Below are 24,973 nucleotides of genomic sequence, written 5' to 3'. Positions count from 1 at the left end.
CTGCCTGAGCATCAGCCCATTTCCAACTCATAACCATTCTGCCTCCTAAATATCTTGACATCTGTCTCAATTCTTCAGCTCCCTGTGACCTCTCACCTGGGGATGGTAATACCTTTCTAGTGGCTTCCAGCCTCAGGGTGCTCCATACCAGCTCTTCCTCCCTACCATGCCTGGTGATACCATGCCTGGTCAAGTGCCGTCCCTCTTGTGTAAAAGCCCTCGGTGGGTCCCCACTGCCTTCATGAGAAAATTCAATCCCCTGGATCCTTTGGTAATAATTTATATTTACTTTTTGGGCCCTCATATATTGAATACTCTAGTAATATTCTTATTCTCTAACAGAATAAAAATAGCTACAGGTACTGAATACATACTAGATACAGGATGCTAGACAGTCCTCGATGTCGCTGGAGGTAGGTACCATTTCACAGAGGAAGAAACTGAGGCAAGCAACCATAATGGCAGCCTGGCATTCAAACATAGATCTCAATCTTGGGCTTTTAGTCAGACCTGTGTTTACTGTCTTCACTGAACTGCTTGCAGCTGGTCGCACAAAATGTGCTCTCTGTTACTTCTATTCACTTGACTATTCCTTTCCTCTTGCTTCAAATGGTGCCCTTCTTTGTTTCCTGACCCAAGTGTTACTTTGCTGCCTCCTCTGAAGATCCTTTCCCAGCCCCCCACCTTGTCATCACCAAGTGCTCATGTTGGATACTTCTCTGTCAGCACACAAATCCTTCCTAGCAGCACTGCTTCTCTGACAGTGTGTGAGAGCTGAGAGCAGGGACAGGGTCCTGCTCTGTCAGTGGGCATGTTGAATCAAGTGGATTATCCTCTAAAACACTAAGAGTAGTGCATATCTCATTCAAGGATTCCTGCATGGTCTCAACAGCTCTTGTTACTGCATGCAAGCCTGGACTGGCACCAGCACAAGAATGTGCAGGCCAGCTTTCCCAAAGAGTAAATGGGTGGGTGGGTGGAGTAAAAGTAAGTCACCTCCCACCCTTTTGTCCCACCAGCCATGACTTGGAAGAAAATAGGGCCCCTGCTGCGTTAAGTATTATCTCAACTTTTCACACTTGAGAAGATGCTTCCTGGAGCACTTTTAATGGGCCATCTCTTGGCTGGCTAGATTCTAAAAAAAATTGTGTATTTTATTACTCCAAAGAATTTACATTTTTCATCCTTTAAGCCTCACTTTGAGAGGAAGATAGATGGCTTTTGAGAGAGTAAGGCTGGGGTGGAGCAGGAATTCTCTGTCATTTAAATGGAAGTCAGAGTTACACTCTCTCATCCTGGGTTCATTCACTATACAGTGACATGGTCTCTGGCTCTGTGGCTTGGGAAGGTGACTAGGGTGGACTCCCAGGGATATCATGAACCAAGCTTCAGTGGTTCCTAATGGCTCAGTCTAAACTTCCAAGCCAGATGTGTTTACCTTCTTTCTGTCTAAAAGAGCCACCTCATAATTTCTCTTCATCTCACACTATGCTGGGAGCAACTGGATCTTCCTTAAACGATGTCAGCCTGGCTATTGATAAAGCTGGCATCAAGGTGAAGGGTCAGTGACCATCACTGCTTCTAGTTTCAAAGCATTTTGAAAAAGGATCACTCTGGCTCTGTATGGGAAGAAGCTGCCTAGCTGGGAAGCCCCTGATCAGGTGCCTGGCACATGGAAGGCCCGTGCAGCTGGCCCAGCCACTTCAGAGCGGGTGTCCAAAGGTGCCAGTGTTAATTTTATTAGTTCATGCATTCTTCTTGCTACAATAAAATGTATAAATATTTGTGAATTCTTTAATCCATTTTTTTGTCAGGACAGGGTAATATAAGTCAATACATTTCCTGGAGATTAGCAGAACTTTAGGATTATGATAAGCATATATGACTTGTCCCATCTTGGACTGCTTGAAACCTAGGCCGTAATGTTTCTCACGAGAACCCCTTGTCAAATTTTCCCACAGAGTGAGGTCTCAGGAGCCTGGCACATACCTGTGGGGATAGTGCCCCGGGCTTGGCTGGTGTCCGGCTGGGCTGTGTGCCGCAGACAACTGCCCACTGGGGGGGCGGCTGCTTGGTGCTGGGCCTGGGATGTTGTAAGGGGAGGGGCTGGCCTAGTGGCAGTGGCTGGGCTGCTCAGGCTTCCACCACCTGGGTGGATGGTTGTGGCCATCCCTTTGGCCAGTGGAGACCCTCCAACGACATTATTCCGGGGTGGCCCAGCTCCTCCTACCGGAGCCCTGAGGAAATAAAGCAGAATCCAGTCAGGTGAGGCCACAGATGAAACCACACAATACAGGCCATCAATAAAGGCCCACTCATACCTCCTGGTTGTGAGAGGTGAAGCCACACAGCTCAGGGCACAAAACTACAACAATGTCGAGATAATCCGGCAGGTGAGCAATGCCCAGAGCTCAAGCTTGGTAGTGGAGCACCCTTTGTAAAATCTTCATGGGGGTTCACTTTCAATATAAATAGTTAAGAAACAGCAAAAAAGCCCTAAGAACCAGCGATGATCCAAATCAATAAGATATTTTGTATCAGAACTACTGCCTTGATTCATTCTAGTAAACAGCTGGGTCCGTCCCCAAACACATCTAGAAAGAGTGGCTGAGCTGCCCACAGACAAGGCTGGGACACATCTGGCATGTGGTGGGAGGCAATGGCAAGGACCCATCTCCCTCTGGACATGGCTGACTTCTTGTTTCTGTTGGCTTCTGGAAAAGGGCACAGACAAACCACATCCTTCTGAGAGGTATCAGGGAACTTGCAGTATCATACCAGAAATAGATGCCCTTTCACCTCAGAGTTTCCAGATGAAATGAGTTTGCAATGTTTAAGAAATACAAGAGAAACATAGCAACTCTGAAAATGGGCTTTAGCCCTCTGACCTCCAAGTACTTGCACCAAACTCGTGCACTGGCAGTGAGCACGAAAGATATGGCAGAATCCGGGGGCTCAGAAGCTGCTGTGGGTTCAGTTTCAGGGATCAAGTATCTTCCATTTGTCCATGATCTGGGTAATCTCCCCTTCTGTCCTCTCAGATTCTCATCATGAGGGTGAGAATAGGCACTTCTAGGCCTGTCACCAGATCTGGGTGCCCTACCTCCTGTGGCTCAGTTCCACTGGGCTGTGCACTACTACGTCAGGGCTTCTGCAGAAGCAGTGTGGGAAGAAAGGTCTCGTGGAAGAGGACTCAGCTGTTCAGGGACCACAGGCAGCACCTTCCTTTCTCAGCCCCTATAGCTGCCATGAAATTAGCTTCTAGCAAGGAACTCTGTCAGCGGGCCAGTCAAAGCCATAAATTTAAATTTTTTTAAAAAAATTCATATCAGCTACCTGTTGTACTCACTTTTGCCCTTGGAAAAAAAAAACTTGTAAAAATTGAATAAAGTGAGCTCATAAATTATGGGCCTTTCCAAAAAGGGCGTCGGATAATGTGACAAGCAAGCCCATGTCATGGCCAGCACTGCTCCTCTGGGTGCCCTGGAAAGTGTGAATCAGTCTGGTGATCAGTGCAAGGTCTAGGCATTATTTGATTGTTTTCATGGCAGTCTTGTCCCAGAGAGAGCAGAAACCCAGGGTTGTTCCCAGAAAGGGTTTCTATAAGGGAGACTGGCAAATAAAATCAACAATGGACCCCTTATCTTAATGGAAAACTCTCAGACAACTCTAGATAACCTCTTGAGCAAAATTTTTAATTCCATTATCTGTTTTATAAAACTGATATAACAGGACATTTGTAAACGACAGGAAAGCATAAGAATTAGGAATTACTCCTAATGCCATCACTCAATAACAACTGTTAGGCTTTTGAGAATATATTTTTCCTTTGTGTATACACATAGGTGTGTGTTTTACGTATACCAGGTTTATGTGTATCACACACACACACACACACACACACCAGCTGTACAGACACTGGATGCACAGCACAGGTACATGTGCACACACACACATGAGATCTCACTCTCTTGGGGACCTTCCAATTTCACTTAGTGCTGTTGTCCTTAGTCCAGCTCATTTTGCTGCCATCTTCTCCCCTCACAGCCAATGTCTGCTGAGGGAATGACAAGCAAAACCTAATTCAGAAGGTGAGAAGCTGGCCATGTAGAACCCTTGCTCAAGGGCAGCTCTGAGCTCACAGGGCAAAACCCCATGAGCAGGGGCACCCTTGCTGACTCTGGACTGTGTGTTTTTGTCTTTCCCAGACCACAGCATGATATTCTGGTAGTAACCAGCTGCAGGGAAATGTGGGTAGTGTGTTCCCCACTCTCCCAGGCAGCAACACCTGCCTCACCTGGAGACGGGTGTCACGTAGTTTCCTGGGAACACCCCAGATAGCCCAGTCCTCAGGGATGTCCCTTTGAACCAGCCATCCTGACATTTCTCTAGGACGCGGTACATCTCACCCTTTCGCAGCTCCAGCTCGTCGTTCTTCTGGGGTTTGTAAGCATAGAGTGCCAGGTACCTATGGGCAGAAGAGCAGGGCCAAGGATAAATAATGGCTGGGAGGGGTGGGTATAGGCTATCTTGCATCACCTGGGTAACATGTGGGCTCATCTTTGGAGAAACCCAGCCTGATGCCTGTGGGGGTTTGTGCACACTGTGCCTGACCTACTCTTCATGATAAACCATGGTGCAGGGAACGGGGAGTACCCAGCACTGCTATCGCACCTAGTGAACCAGGTCCTAAGAGATACATGCAGGGCGGATACAGACCTCTGCCTCTTGTGCCTAGAACCCAGGTCAACCCACAGCCCTGCAGTGGCTGACCCAAGCAGGCAGGAATGTGACACCACCTCCCAGTCCGACAGCTCAGTGATCCTCTGTGACTCATCCAAGGCTGAGGATATACCAGAGGATGTGCCAGAGCCAGATCATAGGTCTTGGAACCCCTCTTTCTTCTTCTATTCTGCACAGCATTTCTAAAGCCTGATGTTCTGAGCAAGAGAAAACCAAGAATGAAGCAGCAAGCATTGGGCTGGGTTTCCTCATTCCATCTAACTGGGTCCATTCAATCAGTCTGAGCTGGAAGATACCTGCCTGGTCCATTTAATCAGTCTGAGTTGGAAGATACCTCAAAGGCCCCTTTAAAGAAAAGGCAGTCTACTTAGGGTATTCTTGGTTGCGTTCGTCCTTGCAATATCTGTGCCATGGCTAATTATTTAAATTCTACTTTTCTTTTGAGCCTATCTGAAGACAAATGAAGAGCAAACTCAGTGGTATAAATCCTGGCCTAGGGTTTAAAAGTAGTGTCTGTAACAGCCCATGACCCTAATGACCCATATCACTAGGTATTTGATACCTCAATCTCCAACCCCACAGGGCACTTGCAAGGACTGGATACTTGTAAAATGCTTTCCTACTGTGGGTTTTTGGGTAAATTGGTTTTAAATTGATAGAGAGAACCATATCAGGCAACTATATTGTTCACAAGAGTCAGGAGGAAAGCTGATGAGGCTTTGGCTCTTTAAGAGACGAAAGATGAATTATAAAGAAATGCCATCTCTTGGATCTCCTACCAGGATGGGCAGCTACACGGGCGTGCTGATCCTTCCCAGGACTATAGGCTCTAGGGGCTGGAGGAGAGTCACAGGTCTCTGGGGATCTGAGGCAGCTCACAGACCCCCAGAGGGCCCTTCTGACCCTGGGAAGGGCTTTCTCAGTATGCAAATACAGAAATAGACATGACTCACTCACTAGTGTTAAGGCAGGAAGAAAGGAGGCCCAAGTCTCAGAGTCTCAGAGGCCCAAGGAGGAGCATGCTAGAACAGAATGGGAACCTGTAAAGAGGTCTTGGTCCTAACATAAAGTAAGGTAAAGTAAGGTAAAATAAGGTAAAACAACATAAAACCTCCCATCCCTTTCTAATCCCTGACCCTATACACTGCAAGTTCCTCTGTTTCATTCAATTGAGGCCTTGGCTGGTTTATTTCTTCTCTTTACAGGTTGGCAGCCCCCCCTTCCCTTAGGGATAAAAGGATGGCTTACATCTTTATTTCTGTTTGAAAAGATAAGCATTGACAACTAGCAAGGACTCTGGGCTTCAGAGAGAATAAAGGAAGCCATCACTGGAGGGGACACTCTTGCCTGTCATGGGCAAAAAGATTCAGGTTTTTGACGCAATGCCCAGGTGACAAAGAGAACCCAGGATGTCATCTGTCTTTTTTCACATCTAATGACTCATAAGAGCTCTTTGATGACAGAGGAATGACCACAAACAGGAAAGTCATGTGACAACTGCATTTGCGCCAGGGACGCCAGGATGCCAATTAACCACTCAGAGGTGGCCTCATGTCGGGAGTTGCAGCTCGAGCTTGGGCAAGAGCAGGCTGAAAACTAGGGGAAAGGGGAAGAGCAGGCTGAGGCTGCAGGAAGCTTGTGAACAATGACAGGGATGCACGCCTTTTTGGGCTTGCTCTTAAGGAAAGGTAACTGAAGCATAAATCCTCTTTGTTTGCCTCATTCCATTTCTCTGTGATGTGAGAACAGTCTTTTTGATTCCATGGCCAGTGAATACATAGTGTCCAGGAGCACAGTGTCAAGCTGGGGGTGCTGGCTTCTTGGGTTGTGTGTGCCCACAATACAGACCTCAGCAAACAATCATGATGGCCAGGGAGGGAGGAACTGCATGCTGCCTTTGTTCCCTTTGCCCAGCAGGGGCGACAGGCACTGGACTCACATTGCCAGCTTGGCCAACAGGGTGGGGCACTCACATCTATATTGCACCCACTCCTGGGGACTTTGCAGAGCCTGGAGGCCCATGTGGAGTAGTGGTGCCATCACATGAGGCCCACAACTGGCCTGTGCCCCACCATTTGCCTCCTCAATCTTCAGGCCTAGGAGGAGACCAAGTCCTGTGTGCCTTGGGCATGTCCTCCTCCTCACCCTGGATGACTGGCTGTCCAAGGACTGGGCCAGTGGGCCATCACCTAGTGTCTTGGGGTTGCACTCCATGGTTTTATGTCCACTTGGGCACTGTCTGACAGAAGACCCCTTTTTCCAAAGACTGTTTTCATACACAGAGGTTCAAGGTTGGCTGAACTCCTCAAGGAGGACATCATGTTGGAGAGTTTAAATGCCTTCCTCTTCCACTCTCATCTCCCCACTTGTGGGGAGGAATCCTGTGCAATTGAATTTTCCTATGACAAGAAGTGACAGATGATCCTGTCCTTAGTTAGGATCCTGGTGAGAGGCAGCCACCTGCTACCCTGTGGCACATCGACTTCCTGAGTAGGGCAAGGGCCAGTGTGGAGGGAGCCTAGTCCAGCCCAGAGTAAGGAGACCACATGTGGGCATCTCTAGCTGGGGTTCCCAGAAAACCTTGACTCAGGGAAGCTCTACACCAAGGTGTCCCCCAAATATGCTAAATTTTCACTGACTTTCGCCTCTATCTGGGGTCTCATCTCTCACTCTGCTGTCCTCCACTCCCCACTACACTGTATGCTCCACAAGGGTAGAGATTTTTATCTGTTTTGTTCACTGCTCTATGCCCAGAACCAGAATGTGTCTGGCACATAGTATTCTCCTAATAAATACTTGTTAAAAGAAAAATAAAATAGAGGCTTTGGTTTTGAGACTAAGATGAAGACTGCTAAAGGAAAGTGTGTGTGTCTATGGGTGTATCTGCATGTGTGTGGGCATGTACTAGAAACTGTCTGATATAGCCCTAAAGTCGGCCAGCTGGCCTTGGACATAAAAACAAGCACAGAGGAAACAGGTACCAGTTTTCCTCATTCAGGAGGTCCATTCAGTATGGGGTTGAGGGTACTGTGCAGGAGGGAATGGGCACCATGGGGAGGTAAGAAAGGGCAGAAAGGATGGGGCTGAAGTCTGAGGATATCTAAACAGTAAGGAGAGGTATAAAAAGGAGAAGCAGAGGGTGAACAATAGGACAAGATGGCAGAGATAGCTGAATCCAACCCAGAGAGAGCTGAGGTGCCCTGAAGAACCTGGACAGAGGGAAGCAAGCAGAGAAGGCAGTGAGCTGAGGGAGGAAAGGAAACAACTGAGGCACAAGGAATGTGAAGGGGTGAGAGGGGAGTCAAAGAGGGAAGTAAAAAGTGGAGTCAAAAAGCTTCTATTAACAGAGTTTCCAAACCAGATAGTTCAGCCCTTGGGGGGGGGGGGGTGGTCAAGGAGCCATCTAAACAGGGCCCTGTGTGTGGCCTAGACAAAGGTAGCTTTGATGGGGTGAGGGGACTCTCTTTTCTCCTCCACCTATCTTTGCAGCCCCTGGGGCCAGGGTGACTTCCATGTGCCACCTGCACTGTCCATCTGCTCAGTGGAGTTTGAAGCTATGGATGGAGGGACACCTGCCCGATTGCAAGCTGGCCCTGGCAGAGGGAGGACAGACACCAGGTGAGTGTGCAACTTTCATGTTGGCACAGCAGCCCAAGGACCAGGACCTGAACCTGCCCACACCTGGCTCAGTGAGTGACGTCCATTAGCAACCAACCTCCACACTCCCATTTAAAAAGTAAAGCAATGTTACCAAGTGTGATAAACACCCCATGAACCATATGAAATGCTTGACAGTCATTTTTGTGATTCTGTGGGACTAGACATCAAATAATTGAAGGTTAATTGTCTTTAGGGAAGGAGCAGATTATCTTTCCCTAATTATTATGTTGAAGTATCCCTCAACATTTGAGGATCCCCATGCCATTTAGTGGAACAAAGACTTCACATTGACTTAGCACAAAAGGGGAGTTTCCATCCTTCCCCAACAAAATAAAAATGAAAAAAAATTAGATTATGAGTTTCAAGCCATCCTGATTAAGACTTTTAAGTTAGAAAAGTCTTCTTTCAAAATGCCATTTTTATTTTAGAGAAGCACAGACATGTGTCCTGGTGAAATAATAAAAGCAGGAAAAGGTGCAACCTAGAAGTGAACATGGCTAAACACCATTGCTTAATCTGTCTGACTGGAGCAAGTGTGAAGGTCCACTGAGCGGGGACACCAGCACCTTCTGCACTGCCCGGAATCTCGTCCTCTGGCACAGGACCCGCTGAAAGACAGTGTCACTGAGGTTAGTTTGCAAACATAGACAGAATTGGATTTTATGCTACATCATGCCCCTTCACAGGGGAGGTTTGGATTCTTAACAGTGGGAAGTCCTTTCATGGTTTCATGTATTCTACTAAAAAAAATGCTCCATGACACAGATACCCCTTGGGTGCTAACAATGGGCAGCACAAAGGGTGTCATTTCCAGGGATGCCATCACCTCCAAGGGAATGACATACCCTCCTCAAAACACAGCTCTAAACTCTAAATTGTCCTGCACAAATTCTAATTTTACCTTATTTATAAGCAGCTGATATCTGGGGGCCCTAAGGATAGTTGCACAGAGCTCCATGCCCACCACAGGCATGTGGACCACTGGCTAAGGAAGGACGGGGCAGAAGCACAGAGAAGTGGCATCTGCCAGGTGCCAACCTCTCCCAGGGCTTTGCCTAAGCCCCACATAAATTCTGAGGCTGGAATTACCCCTCATTTCACAGTTGAGGAAATGAATGCTCAGAAAGGTTGAGAATCTGTGTTTCTGCAACAAGTTAGAAGCAGTCGGAGCATTGTGGCCACCAGGACAGGGCAGAGCACTGTGAGAGGCTGTGGAGGAGGCTGGCAGGTCCTGCTGAGGTCGGCCTGGAGATGAGGCTGAGTTCCCGGGCCAGGAAGCCTTTGTGGCCCCCTGCATTGGGAGGTGTTGCACCGGTTTGCACTGGGGTACTGATGTACTTGCTCTCCTCATCTTTATTTCAAATTTGTGTTATTGATGAGTAATCTCTCCTCTGGTCTCAATCCTTCAAGTCTGGCCTCTAGGTGTGCGTTGCTGGGGGAACTGGAACGTAAATAAATCTGACTTCACTTTGAAAAATCTCTGCCCCTCCCACTTATTTTTCCTTTGGGCGCCTCAGAGAGAAAACCAAAAGCAGATGGCTCTGTAGGTCATTTTTCTGCACATGGTGTCTGCAGATCTGGCATGTGGCTTGTGCTGGGGTGGGGTGCTGGCCTAGGGTGGGGGAATATGTCATTCAGTGTCTGCTTTCTTTAAGAATGACCCAAGAAAAAGCATGGATGGACCACACTTGAATGGAAGACAGTCCAACCCACTGTCAGCCTGATGCCTGCAGGCCTCCTGGTCCCTGCTTTATGCACCAGACAGCCACAGCAGTGCTATCTTGTCATTCCTTGTCCACCTCTGTCCCTTCTACTGACAGTCTCTGAGCGAGCTGGATAGCACCCTCTGTGCTCAGAGCTGCGAGCTGATCCTCACAGGGCCTACAGGGGCCTCGCAGGCCTGGCACGAAATAGGTAGTGCCTGCAGGGTCCTCTTCCCCATGGTTCCCAGGGCCCCATTCTCCTTACTCCTTCAAAAGGTCTCTTCAGCTCAAAATAAGTTCCCACAGGTGGCTCAGGGTCATCTCAAAAACATGTATAGTTCAGACAGGGACTGCTCCTCCAGGCCCCAAATTCACTCTGTGGATTCACACACAAAAGCTGGTACTAATATTTAAAAAAAATTAACAAAAGGTTGTGCCTGGGTAGCTCAGTTGGTTAAGTAGCCAACTTTGGCTCAGGTCATGATCTCACAGTCTCTGGGTTCAAGGCCTGTGTTGGGTTCTGTGCTGACACAGAGCCTGGAGCCTGCTGTAGATTCTGTGTCTCCCTCTCTCTCTCTGCCCCTGTCCCCCTCTCAAAAATGAATAAAATGTTAAAAAAAATTCTTTTAAGCTGGTACTAAAAATAAGGCAATAGTAGGAGAATTTGGTTCCTTCTTCCCCACCGTCCTGTAGACCATATGGGGCTTTTAGGCTATAAGGTGCCCCCCTAACAGCCTGAAGCAGTCCTGCAAGTGTGAGCCGGGATGGAGGATCAGGCTCTATGCCCCCCTCTCTGGGTGCCTTTGGACGAATGGTGTCCACACAGAAGCATCTGCCATCTGTGGCCACTGTGCCTGGCATCAGGCTTTTACCAGCAGCCTATTGGATATTTCCGAGGACACCAATCACTCACCCATATTACTTGCTCATTTCTACAGCACGATGTTCACTTGTGTTAATTATCTACACAGTTCTCTTCAACTCTAATCAAGGAGTGAACTGAAGCATTTTTGTGCCTTCATTAATTTCACACCCTTTCTCTTCTATATGATGGTTTGCTCATGTTTCTTCTAGAATAAGTAAGTAAAAGATTCTGTGTGAAGTATTTGCTTCTGTTCTCCTAGATGCCAGGGTCACACTAGCTGATGTTAGCAAGACATGTGCCCACCGTTGATGGTTCCATTCAATGGATGTGTTCTGAATGACAGCCAGGTGCAGTCAGGTGGTAGAGGTGGCTGTCCCAGGAGCACCCACTCTGGGGAAGGGGGAGACAATACAGGTGCATGTCAGGGTCTGCACAGGATGCTATAGGGTCTGGGAGGAGCACTACCCATGCTCAGAAAACCAAGTCAGTCTTCCTGAAGGAGGTGGCTGAGCTGGGGAGGTGAGTCAATACAGGGCTGTGGACAGAGCTGACTCCTTGGGTGCAGATGCTCAGAGGGAGAGAACAGGGAGCATTTGGGGAACTTTCATGAGGCCATGCAGTGGCCAGCCCCTGATCCAGGCCTTCCAGTGGTCCTGATTTCCCAGGAAATGCAGGCAATTGGCACTCCATTATATGAGGCTGTACCAGCTGCAGCCCAATGTTGGGACCCTAGGGAAGGAAGGAGCTGGGAGTGGCTTGGCTGCCAGTCCTGTGTGGGGGCTGGCGTCCTTCTCACCCTGAGCTCACAGAAAACTTCTCTGCAGGGGCCTTTGGGCAGTGACCCACAAAGGGCAGTCCTGAGCCAGCGGCAAAAGCATCACTTGGGGACTTGTAGAGATGTACATTCTGGGGCCTCACTCCAGAGCTACTAGGGTAAGACCCAGCAATCTGGTTCAACAAGCCCTCCAGCTACTTCTGCTGCATTCTGAAGTTGAAGACCCACCTCTGTACTGGGTCTGGTGATGTCCAGCCAAGGTCCACACTCAAGGGCCATAGCACCATCCCCCAGAGTGGGCCATGGGCTGCTGATGGCTCACCACAGTGGCCCTCAGTGGTAATTTTCTGGCTATATGTAAGCGCACCCAAGACTGTGTCCCTTCCAGGGGTCACCTGAAGCCCACACAGGCTCAATTCAGCTGGGGAAAGCTAATGTTCACATAGGGGCTCCAGAATTACCCTGAGGATCACCAGGCTTCCCTTCCAGCACAGCTCAGCCCCAACTTCCTCACAGATGTGGCTCATGAAAGCAGCCACCAATGGGTCTCAGCCTGAGAGTCTGCTTCCAGGAAATTGAATGCAGACAAGGCTGCTGCTGCTGGGGGACCTGCAGCCACCTGCATTCCCCTGGGCTTAACACTCACTCACAGGGACATGTCTTTCTGTCCACTGCAGGTGGTCCTGCCAGCATCTTTGCAAGTCCTCGACCCTGACTGCCAGGCTTTCTACTCTCCTCTAGAGAATTCCCTCAAGATGGTTCATTCTTCTGTTTTCCCCACATGCATTGCACACCATTCTGAAGTGCTGCTAACCCTCAGGCAGGGCTGCAGGTGGGGGCACCTTTTCCATTCCCTGAGGGCAGGTGCTATGACTGCCAGGAATCCCTGTCTGAGAGGTGGGGTGCTGCTATAGAAGGCTGGCTGGTGGGTTCACCTCCTCCTCCAGGCTTTTGCCCCCACCTCAGCAAGGACTTAGGTTACTGGGTCCTGGTGTACTAAACTCATACTGATCAAGCCTGTCACAGACGGAAGCCCAGAATCACCCTCTGTGTTACAGATCTATGGTGGGCCCTGGTCTGGTCACCAGTTCCTTTCCCAACATTATGGAACATGGTGGCTGCATAGTCATTAGAAGGTAGGCTCAGCAACTTCTGAACCCTCAAGCCAAATGCAGGTGGAGTATCAAGGAGAATTACATCTGTGAGGTTGCCCCTATCACAAACAGATCTGGTGGGGACAGCTTCAAACTCCACACACATATCAGGTACAAAGTGGCAGCAAAGCTGCCTGCTGTCTCTTTGGGCTTCCTTTCCCCCGGTCTGCAGGCAACCCCAGTCCCTCCGCTCCAACCCCCCAGTCTTTCTCTGGCCCCCACAATGAGACTCCCAGACCTCACAGGTGGCATGCATGTTGTCACACACTTCAGCAGGCTCTTGGTTTTCCCCCAGGGATGAATCGTACCCATCTGTCTGTGGAAGTTTCCTTCCCAGATGGCGAGCTGCACTTGGGACCCTGAATGAGGCTCTCAGAATCTGATAGAGAGAGGGCAGAGGGCTAGGGACCACAGTGGCTTACTCACGTCTCAGGGCAGAGCAGGGACAGGAGAGAAAGGTCACTCTATGCTCTGTACCACATTAAAAAGCCCTCCACAAAATGGAAGATCTGTGCATGGTTTAAGCCTCCAGTCTGTATTCACAATTCTTAGGGAATAATGTTACTGGATGGAATTAATAACCTTTTGGGTCTCAAAGACAGAGCAGCTTTCTTGGTGGCCGACCTGATGTGTAAGAGCTGGGGGCTTTGGGCCAATACCAGAAGCCTCTATACCCAGGATGGGGAAGGTTTTGGTCATCAGAACATGTACGAAGTTAGAGAGCCTGTGTGCCAGGCAATCATCTGTGGGGACCCCTGGGACTTGTCCTTGAAGAGCTCACTGTGCCTTTCATTTGGGCAACCACATTAGGGCATAACAGTCTCCTGTGGATGCCAGTCAACTTCCTCAGGGACAGAGCCCTGCATCCAGTTCTTCAGGAAAAGCAACCCATCACTACCCATCCTGTCCTATGCCTCTTTGTCCCCAGGTTGAAGTGGAAGCCACTGGAGCTTATCTAGGACAGCAGGTCAGAAGAGCACGTCTTCTGTCCAGTGCTGGTGAAAACTTGAATTTCAGCCAGACACCTAAATGTAGCTCATTAATCTATATTCCCCTTAGGACACTAGGTACAAAATAAGTACATCTCAGTGTCCTTTTGTTTAGTTGGTTGTGGTAACAATGCAATCACAGCAGTGGCCAGATAAAGGGAGATGTTCAGGGTTTCCAATCTGCCATCAAGTAAAGACAAACATTTTGATTGGGTGTAAAGAGGTAGCTGAACATGTCCCAGGATATTTATGCCTCTAGGAGACCTTTTGAAGCTCAGTAACTTGCTTTTTCGAAAGGATTTTTTTTTTGGCCTGGAATACCTTTTGTTCTGCAACAATGCAGGTTTTAAGTGTCCCTTTGATATGCATCAGATCTGTGGAACATTCTATTTCACCATATTGTTTGCCAAATTTATATTCTCCACCTCAAAACATTCATTCAAGTAAGTGAGCTCATTGCCAAATAAAAGAGTAGAAGGCAGTCTAATTTTTCAGAACACCATTTAAATGGGGAATTTTTAAACTGCACGTATCTCTTAAGAGCTGTAATTTAACAAGAGCAAATCTTCTAAACAAGATAAGCAACTTGCTTCCTGGCAATGATTCATCTGGTTATATTTGGGGATGATATGCAGCTGCTATGACATAAGCTACCGTGACTGTAGGGCAGTTGTGGCTGTTCAAATATTGAGCTACTTTCTGAGCACTTGGTAACTAGCTACTGTCCCATGCTCACAAGACCACTTGTTGCTCTGGCTCCTCTGCCCTCCAGAGCCCACCAGCCCCCCAACACACACCTTCTCCATAGGCCTCCAGAGTCTTCTCCGTGCTATGGCTGGTCCTTTCCTGATTGGCCTGTGCCATCAAATATTTTGAATATCTCCCTGCTTATAAATGTTCTGGGGACACTGACATTGAAAGGACCAGCTAGACTTTGTTTTTCACACTCTCTTTTCTGCAGTATTACTGGATGTGCATAACTAGACTGACCAGCTGATAACACATTAGAAAATCCGATGGAAACCACAGGTTTATTTGCTAGCAGAGGTGGGAGGGAGGTGCTGAAGGCACAGGACCCCAAAAACATAAATGACAGCTCACACGTTGAGGGGCAGCTGGACTTTGGCAGCTGTGCCTTGCTGTTCAGCCACTGGGGTGGTTCCGGCCGAAGAGGAGGAGGAGTCCTGGAAACACACAAGAGGAGACAGGAGTGAGTTGACAGGAGGCTCCTGCCCCAGGGAAGAGAAAGGCAAGGTCAGGCTGGAGTCCAGAGGCACCTGTCACTGACCTGACCCTCCAGCCTTCAAAATTCTCAGGATCCACTTGCCTGGGTGGTTTGTTAATAACTTTTTTTTCCAGCCCACTGAAGGGAGTTTGGCAGCCACTGACACCCTTCCAAGTGCCCTCTGGGAGAAGCTCAGAAAGTCACTCTTCAGGGTTGCATCTGTTGGGCAGCATCGCACTGTGTTTAACATGGAAGAAAGCAGTGGAGGGAGGCCTGTTTTTATTCTTAGAACTTGAATTACTTGTTCTTGTGCTTGTCAAAGAAAACCCAGACAAAACCTTTCATGTGACAAAGCACAAACTTACTTAAAAGCTGCATTCCCAGGAGCTGAAGATTAACCCTTAAGGAAAACTGGTCCTTTGGCAGTGACAGGGGACAGGCATCAGGAGAGCAAGCATCTCCCACATCAGACTCCAGGAGCTCAAGGCTCCAAGGGTTTATTATATGGGGATATGGCTGCAGGGGTGGTCCACTTTGAGATGCTTCCTGTTTAGCCTGTGGTGCATGCTAACCCTCCTGAGGGAAGTAGTTAGGGCCAAGAGAGGGATCTGGGCCACACAATGATCTTGCTGAGGTGATTTCTGCAGCACAGAGAACCCCACAGACCCAGTCATAAGGGCAACACTATCCCCAGCCCTCCACAGAGCAGCACTCTTCTTCCTGGTCAGAGGTATCAGATGCCACAGGGAGTTAAACAATGTGCCCCCAAAAGAAATGCTCAAGCCATAGCCCCTGGTATCTGTGAAAGTGACCTTGTTTAGAGTAAAGGTCTTTGCAGATACAGTATAAGGTAGGAATCCTGAAATGAAGTGATTCTTTATTACAGTGGGCCCTAATTCCAGTGACCGGTGTCCTTATAAGAGACAGAAGAGGAGAAGAGAGGCACCCAGAAGTTCCCTTGTGAAAATGGAGGCTGAGGCCAGAGTAATGTAGCCTGCCAACACCTTAACTTTGGACTTATGACCTCAGAACTGACAGAGAATAACTTCATGTGGCTTTGAGCCACCCAGTCTGTGGTACAGTTACAGCAGGCCCAGGAGACTGACACAGATGGGGATGTCTAGGGGGATCTGGAGGAAGGTGACATCCATGCCCTTCAAGGGAGCCAGGGTTCTCCTCCCTTCCTTGGAGGGTCCCTTCTAGGCTCCCCACCAAGGGACAGGACAGGGATCCTGAAGACAACTGGATGCAGATGAACAGGGAGACAGGCAGGCTTGAGCAGACCCCTCAGGAGCTGCTAGTGCCTTGGCAGAGGCGGGGTCGGGGGAGCAGGCTCCATGGGGGCTGCCATGGCTCTGGCTGGCAACAATGGACATGTCACCATGTGTGGTCCTCAGATGGGTGAAGGTCACTAGAAGTGGAAATTACAAAGATGTAATGAAAGATGCACCTGGCACACGTTCCAGGCAGGCAGAACAACCCTAACAGTCAAGTGACCACCACATCCCTTGCTTGCTTGCATGGAGGGGTGAGGGGGGCATATCTCTTCAACTCACTGAGTAGTTCTGACCTTGCTCAGCTCCACGTGCTACTGGAAGCCTGCTGCTACCTCTCTAGGCAGTCGGCTTCCCTCCTGTACCAGGGACCAGGAAAGGTGCCAGAGACCACAGCACATCCACAACCTCTAACAAGGCAGAAAGGCTACTTCTTTTTAGACAACGGGGCGCCTGGCAGAATGAGAACATGCAGGCGGGAGCACATCTTCCCCTGCGTCTCCCAGGTAACTCCAGGTCTCAAAGGACTTCCTACTCCTGTGAGAGGGAACTTGGAGTTTCAAAGGCAGCCCCTCCACAGATTGGGTCCCTGTGGTTGACTCACAGATGCCACATTTTTAGAGTGCTGTGTGGGAGTGGGGCTGAACGAAAGGAGACTTCTGCCTGTTCATCATACATGCCTTCCCTCGGAAGGGAGACAGAGACTATCAAGACTGAAGATTGTTTCTCTTTGGGATAGTTGCTGGTGGAGTTCACTGCAGCTGGCCAGACCATCCTCCACAGAGCTTCAGTCAGGAGCCAGAGAGTGCCCTCCATGGGGGTGGCCACCTGGCTCCAGGTAACCCGGAGTATGGAGAACCCACAGCTCTCCTTGTATGGTCATGGGAGAAAGGTCAGAGCCCTTTACTCACTCACTGTGGCAGGTATGGGGCAGCAGTGGCATTAAACTGGAGGTGGTTGGCAGATGTCGGTGCACGTGTCCAGCGGGCAGTTCCTCAGCTGAGCAAGGTCACAATTGGTGAGTTAGTGGGGAATGTCCCCCTTGCCCATCATGCAGGCAGGACAGTGTGATGGGCAGTCAAGTTGTAGGGCTGTTCTGCCTGGGTGGGTGATGTTCCAGGTGCTTACTGACCTCTGCTGATCACCTCACTTGTCAGGACTGGCTCAGGGCACAAACACACCCTCTGACCCCAGTATGGGGCTCACTCAGTGGGAGATAAGCATTGCACATGTCATGATAGATGTGGGGGTCCTGGAAAATGCATACTGCAGGTACATCACCTGCGGGCTGTGGCCAGATGGGGCTTCTGTAAGCAGTAGGCAGCCCTGTTTGGTGAGGGTTGGGCAGGCGAAGGAGGAGCACAGAGGCCTGCCCAGCAAAAGCTGAGAGAAGCAAGCTTGGCATGCTTGAAACACTGGACAGAAAGGAAAGGCTGGGGTGACAAGGGGGAAGCACCCAAGTGCTGTTGAACCAGTCCATTCATGGCCCCTTGGGCCACTGTACACATTCTGGTCTTTGCCTTGAGGGCAGGGGTGCTCTGGAAGGTGGTAGGAGAAATGTGGTGAGAGCAGACCTGCATCTTACAGGGGGACCACAACGTCTCAGCCATGCTGAATTCTGCCAAAAGGCCAAGTTAGTTGAAGGGCAGGAGGATCCCTTCAACATGGGAATGTGGGCATGCACTCTGTTTACAAGGCTGGCAGATGGTACTGCTGGGTGACCCAGGTGATTCATGCTCCCTGCCCCCATTTCGCAGGACACACACACATGACACGGGTCTGTGTAGGATTCACATTCCCTGCAGCCCTCTGCCCCAGGCCCAAGCAGGTCGACCCTTGATCACTCCCTGACCTATCCTGTTGTCATAAATCAAATCCTGCTTGGTTGTGTCCCTTGTGACATGGTTGTGCAGTGGGGATGCCCTGAGTGGGGCTGCCCAGCTTACAAACTGGGGAAAGCAACTGGATGGGTCAGGGGCTTGTGGGCCAGAGCACTTCCCACAGCCCCCGGTCCTAGTTTGGGCTTGTGGACAAAGCTCAGTTCTACAGAGAGAGTGGGGGGTGAGGGAGGAAGCCTGGTGGTCCAGCAGTTTCCTGTTGGAAATGAATCTTAAAACATCTCAATGAGGCAGAATGAATTCACAGAGAAAAATCTCTCAGCTGTGCTTTTTATAATATGAAAAACCTGAACTAGAAAGCAGCCCAAATGTCCCCTGGCAGAAGGTTTGGTGGCAGATGATGGCTTGGGCCCCACAGAGACATATGATGGAGGGATGTGTAGGGTCCATCAAAGAATGCATGTATTGGGGCACCTTTGTGGTTCAGTCGATTAAGCGTTGACTCTTAGTTTCAGCTCAGGTTATGATCTTGAGGTTCATGAATTTGAGCCTGGAAATGGGGTCTATGCTGATAGCATGGAGCCTGCTTGGGACTCTCTCTCTCTCTCTCTGACTCTTCTTTGCTTGTTGTGCTCTCTTTGTCTCAAAATAAATAAACATTAAAAAAAAAGTTGCATGTATTTTGTTGAAAAAATGTCTGTAAATTTATATATCAAATGATAACACTGGTACTTACGGTATTTGGAATTTGGGAAATGTATGTTCAAATTTTTCATGTTAATATCAGTAAGTGACCATGATTTTCTGATACATATAAAATGAATAACAGGGCTTAAGATCACACCCTGGGTGATGGTGATTCCATGCTTCCCTGGATTCCACACATGCCATCTTTGTAGTATTGCCAGAAGCCCTCAGACTAGCAGGGTGACCCTTCAAATTGGCCACCAGGTGACTGTTGGCAGCATCAGGTAGGCAGAGGGCATCTGCTGGGCAGCAGGAGCCACAAGGATACAAGGTAACTGACTTAGAGCCCAAAGCTATGACCCTGCTTTCATCAACATGCCTCCTGTCCAAATAAACTCTCCTGAAACAACTAAACCAGTCTAAACCAGCCTCTCACATGCAAAGCACTGATGACCCAAAGTGGGGACAGCTCTGAGTCTTGCTGTGCCTGTAAGGCAACCTTCCTGGGGTCTCCACTGCCCAGTGTCTTTAAGACACTCAAGCCAAAATCCAGCAGGAGGCAATAATGTCTGTGGCCAGGACAGATAAAGAAGATTGACTTCCACCTGCTGGGCAGGGGGAAGGCTGGCTGGGACTGGGGGCGGGGCCAGAGCCTGTGGCTTTGGGACTCCAGTCTGTCATAGGGAAAGTCTTTGGCTATGATAAGGCAGGTTCATATTGTATTCTTTTTGGGTGACTCTATATCGGACAAAAACTAGGGTTCAGCCCAGGCAGGGGAGCACACCTCAATCTGGGGGAACCAGCCAACAACAAGGGGATCCTTGCAGCGACCGACCCTATAGAATGTTTGACTCCAGCAATCCCTTTGGGCTCATGTTCAAAAACACAGCCCACAAGCTTTGAACAGGAGGCAAGTGTATGTGAAGTCAGCTGGCTGGTTCAGAGGTCAGAGATGATGCCCCCATCAAATAAAACTGACCATAGTGTGAGCCAACAGGGGGACACATGTCACAGAGCCTAGTAATGCTGCTCCCTGGTGCCACTCATACCCACCGCCCTCCAAGGACATGCATGGGTCAGGAGGCTGGAGCACAGGCAGGCTATGTAATTCTGTGATCAAGGCAAACTGCCCTTGATCTTCCAGGCCTCCTTTTCCCACCTATAAAAGACAGATCCACCAAGACAGCATGGGTGAGTGGCTTGCACACTCCTGGAGTGGGCTGTCACTTCTTATGGTGCCCTGTACAACTGTTCATAGTGGCCTCTGCTGGTGGAAAGCCAGCGTCAGTTTCTGGCTGCAAGCTGAGGCCATGGACCCCAGATTCTAAATTGTCAGGTTGTTACCAGACACCAGAGGCCCAGATGTGCATTTTAATGGGGCCCTTGAGTGGTACTGGAAAACAGGCTATTTTATTTTCCTGATGGGATTAATAAGAAGGAAAAAGGGGGCGCAGGCTATATGGGGGCTCCAAGGCGCTTTCCTGGATACACTGGCACAGACTAATACCCTAAGAAAAACATCTCCTTGTTTTATTTTTAATATGAGTCCAGAAAACACTGTCATCACCCCAAGGAGCAGTGAAATGAACATGTTTTATTCATCACACACTACCACTCTGTAACAGAGTGTAAATCAGACTCTTAGGTACGTGCTTTCTAAAGAAAACTTTAGAATGAAACATTTTGGCCTGATTCTTTTGCTTGCCTCCAAAAAGTGCTATAAACATCTTGCAGGGCCACAGGGTCGACGGATGCCTCCCCACACCCTAGCCCAGGGGGTTCGGGGAGGGTGGGGTGGGAGGGCCATCAGGGCTGGGAAGGGCAGGGGCCTGGGCCGGATGCGCTCATGCTGGCAGCTCGAGGTCAAGGGGCCAAGGAGCTTGAACAAGATGGTCTGTCCCAGGAGAGGAAAGGGTCCATGCTTTGTGCTCACATAACCTTCACTGCTCTCTTGTCAGCACTCAGGAAAGCTGGCTGGCTGCCTAGAATGGAGTCCAACTCGAATACTGCCCCTTGCCCATTCTCCTCCCCGCAGGAGCTTGCTCACCAGCATCTGACCCCAGCATATGAGCTACTGACTCCAGGTTTTCACGAACAGACCCCTCCCTTAGTCTCCGTGGTCTTCTCAGGGGTTGACAGACTTACCTGCAGCTCAAATCTGGCTAGCCCCTGCTTTTGTAAATAAAGTTTTATTGGCATCCAACCACACCCACCCATTTGCTGCTTTGACCCACAAGGACAGGAGTGAGTAGCTGTGACAGAGATCACATTGCTCTAAAATATTTATTATCTGGGGCGCCCGGGTGGCTTAGTCGGTTAAGCGTCCGACTTTCACTCAGGTCATGATCTCGCGGTTCGTGGGTTCGAGCCCTACGTCGGGCTCTGTGCTGACTGCCAGCTCAGAGCCTGGAGCCTGTTTCAGTCTGTGATTCCCTCTCTCTCTGACCCTCCCCTGCTCACGCTGTCTCTCTCTCTCTCTCTCCTAGAAATAAATAAAACATTAAAATATTTATTATCTATCTGGCCCTTTACTGAAAATAGTTTGCCGACCCCTGCTGTAGGTGTCAATACTGAAAGAATGAACTTCTAGCCTCTGTTCTCATCTTCCTGGATCAAAAAGCCACAGCTGTGCCAAAATCTCTTAACAAGGTGTCCCCAGAACATTCTTAAGGGGAATGGCCAAAAAAGAAGGGTAGGATATTGGAGAACAGTATCCACAAAATGGCTCCAGGTTAGGGGATAAAAATCAGCTTGTCTGATGGTCTTAACTACAGGAAGGTGCCAGCAGCTCCTGTGGACTCCCCCACCTTCTTTGTGTGAGGCTGTGGGACCTAAGGCATCTTCATTTGGCTTTGCACAAAATGTGTATTAGTCATATCCCAATGACCTATCTGTTCTGCCTTCAAACAGAAGGTGCCTCCTACATAGTGAGAGGCTGCAAGTGGGACGGGCTTGGAGAAACTCTTCTCTTCAACTCTAATTCTGTGTGTCTGTCCATCCACCCATGCTTCTGAAAGCCCCTTCACAGAAGCTCCACACAAGGCACCAAGGGTGCAAAAGGGGCAAACAGAACTGTCTTAGTGAAACTCACAGGCTGTAGTGACATTTTGAGAGCTGGTAGCTATCCTGGCCCAGCTGTGTTAGCTTAGGGGACAGGCGGGAGGGCTGGTCAGGGATGGCTGCAAGAGTCTCCCACCCCTTACTGCATCCGGACAAGGCCTGGGGGGTGGGGGCAGGGAAGGGGCAGCAGGGTGTGCTTTGGCAAGTGGCTAGGGCTGGTGGGGGCAGGGGTAGGTAGCTAGATCAGGGGCAGGCGGCAAAGTTCTGAACCTCCTCTTGGCCCTCCTACCAAGAAACAACATGCCTTTGTGCCAGAGCCTTGAAGGGAGGTGGAAGACCCCAGAGGATGTCGACCTCAGTGATTCTTGGTGCCCATTCTTGCCTCCTTTCATCGTTTCCTTCATGAAGCAAAGCCACCCTCCCTTTTCTGATCTGCCATGGCCCTTCCTTTGTGCTCATCTATGGAGCTTCCTCTTTTCCACCCTCCATGGCATGGATCTGTGTTCTTGTCTCCTGGTGGCTGACTGGGTCCTAGAGGCTGGGGTCTATGAGGAACCCCTCTTTGTATCTGCCACAGGCTACTGTTTTTGTGGTTGTTTGTTTACTTGCATATTTTTGAGACAGAGTGAGTGAGGGAGAGGAGACTGGGTGAGAGGGGTAGAGGGAGGGAGAGGGAGGGAGAGAGGGGGAGAGAGAGAGGGAGAGAGAGGGGGAGAGGGAGGGAGAGAGAGGGAGAGAGAGGGAGAGAGAGAGAGGAGCAGGCTACATGCTCAGTGTAGAGCCCAACATGGGGCTCTATCTCACAGCCCTGGCTGGGATCGTGACCTGAGCCAAAATCAAGTGGACACTCAACCTGTTGAGCCTCCCAGGTGCCCCCATAGGCCACTGCTTTAATAAAAGCTCACCAAACTTAAGAGGCTGGANGAGAGAAAGAGATAGAGAGAGGGAGAGAGAGAGGGAGAGAGAGAGGGAGAGAGAGAGGGAGAGAGAGAGGGAGAGAGAGAGGGAGAGAGAGAGGGAGAGGGAGGGAGAGGGAGAGAGAGAGAGACTTAAGCAGGCTACATGCTCAGTGTAGAGCCCAACATGGGGCTCTATCTCACAGCCCTGGCTGGGATCGTGACCTGAGCCAAAATCAAGTGGACACTCAACCTGTTGAGCCTCCCAGGTGCCCCCATAGGCCACTGCTTTAATAAAAGCTCACCAAACTTAAGAGGCTGGACTGAGAGAAGCAGTAGCTCACCTGCATTTCTGGGACAGTATGTGCCCATTCAGAGCCCCTGGGTGCTCACCAGGTGCCAAGGTGATAGCAGAGACCTTCCCTGATGTGTCCCTCCCTCATCCACCAGCAGATGGCCTGAGGCACAGAAAGAAACTGCGGATATGGCAGCGGATATGGCAGCTCCTGTCTTGTCATAGTAGCAAAAGAAATGTGTTTGGTACTTGATACCATAGATGAAGAGCCTGGCAGCTAATGAAAACAGCCAGGCCACGGTTCTCTGTCCCTACCTTGAAGGGCACAGCTGGTAAGTCAGGGATACACAGAAACCCTCAGATCTGCAAAAGAAAGCTCTCCTTGCACAAGGTCCTCAGGATAGGATTTTTTTATTTCATCCCATGTTCACTTGGTACTGTTTTTTGGGGGGGCTCCTTCTAAAAACATGGAGTTAAAACTATAACTTTCTGAAAATGCTAATAAGCACCAGCTCTCTGCCCTGTGGGTGAGTGATGGAGGATGCTGAGAGGGGGTCTGGGGGGGTGGCCCATGGCAGAGATAAGACCCAGCCAGTAAGAACAGCTGCATGGAAAGTGAGTGCCTGGTGCATGCCCCTCTTATGGCAGGTGGGAGGGGGGCATTTAGAGATGCCCTAGAAGCTTCCAAGTGCAGTTCTCCTAATTACTTCTTAGATGCTGGAAGACACTCGAGGAGTGTTCCCTTTTGATGTTTTTCCTGCTGAATTTCAAACACTTCCCCTTCCATTGATTTCAAAGGGCATTTTCCTAATCTCAAGGGTTTCTGTTTGCTTATGAGAAGTTGATTTGTGAGCCATCTGGCTCTGACACCACACACGGGGTCTGATGAAGGAATCTGTTCGTGGCTCAATGGGGTCAGCCTGAGTATGACCCTGGCCCCTTCACAGACAGAGCCCAGAGCTAGGTAGCCCTTCCCAAATGTGGAGTGGTCTGTCCCACAGAACAGCATGCACCACACAGATAGTCCAACAACTAGCATCGAAATGCTGCCTGTGGGTTTTGTAAGTGTCAGCTCTTCCTGTCTGCAGATGGACGTTCTGCCTCTTCAAGCCTCCCAGCCCCTGTTAGATGCAGACATGCTGGGCACAGAGGTGTCATGGGCCTGTTCACTGCTCCTCCCTATAGGCAACCGATGGACTACGCCTCTCCACCCCTGCAAGTAGAGTGGGGCCACTGCGCACTTCCCTCCCCTGCCACCATGATGAAACATTCTAGACCAGAGGTCAGCAAGCGTGTTCTGTACAGGGCCAGAAAAAGTCATATAATCTCTGTCACAGCAATACAGCTCCTCCGTGTGGCCTGAAACCCTCTACAGGTGATGTGTGAATAAGCAAGGGGCACCGTGTTCTACCGAAACCTTTATTTACCAGACTTGGCCTGTGGGTGTCTGCTGGCATCCTGGGAAGACAGCGCTGTGGGTCAGATAGACACGCAGAGTGGGTAGGAAGTAAGCCTCCAAGGGTTTGGGGCTGCTTGTTACTGTAGCATGACCTGGCTCATACTGGTTGATACAGGGCACTCCAGAGCTATGTGAGCCCATGGAGTTCCCTCAGGTAGCCTGGTGGTGACTTCTCTTACTCACTTGGTTTCCTGTTTGGTTTATGAGGGAATGGTTCTAAACTGTGACTAATCACCTCCTAACGTGATCCAATGATCTCTATAAACAAATAATTTGATTTTTAAAATTGAAGTGTGCCTGAATAGGCTCCTCTCTGTCTTCTCCTCTGATAACCCTCCCTCCCCCTGCAG

The 24,973-nt window shown here is 49.6% G+C and overlaps 1 protein-coding gene across 1 annotated transcript in view; it reads right to left on the bottom strand.

Annotated features, from left to right (window-relative positions):
- The window catches only part of SH3RF3 (SH3 domain containing ring finger 3), a gene marked incomplete at its 3' end in the record, with an annotated part of 310,591 nt that overhangs the window by 13,108 nt on the left and 272,510 nt on the right, over positions 1-24,973 (bottom strand). The window contains exons 5-7 of the mRNA XM_039223149.1: positions 14,991-15,073; positions 4,298-4,468; positions 1,990-2,237 (exon numbers count right to left, since the gene is read on the bottom strand). Coding sequence (XP_039079080.1) covers positions 1,990-2,237; positions 4,298-4,468; positions 14,991-15,073 — 502 coding nt within the window. The remainder of the gene's footprint in view (positions 1-1,989; positions 2,238-4,297; positions 4,469-14,990; positions 15,074-24,973) is intronic.

This window comes from Hyaena hyaena, unplaced genomic scaffold, assembly GCF_003009895.1.
Source record: "Hyaena hyaena isolate Hyena2069 unplaced genomic scaffold, ASM300989v1 scaffold_1281, whole genome shotgun sequence".
NCBI lineage: Eukaryota > Metazoa > Chordata > Mammalia > Carnivora > Hyaenidae > Hyaena > Hyaena hyaena.
This window is presented reverse-complemented; position numbering and strand designations above follow the sequence as displayed.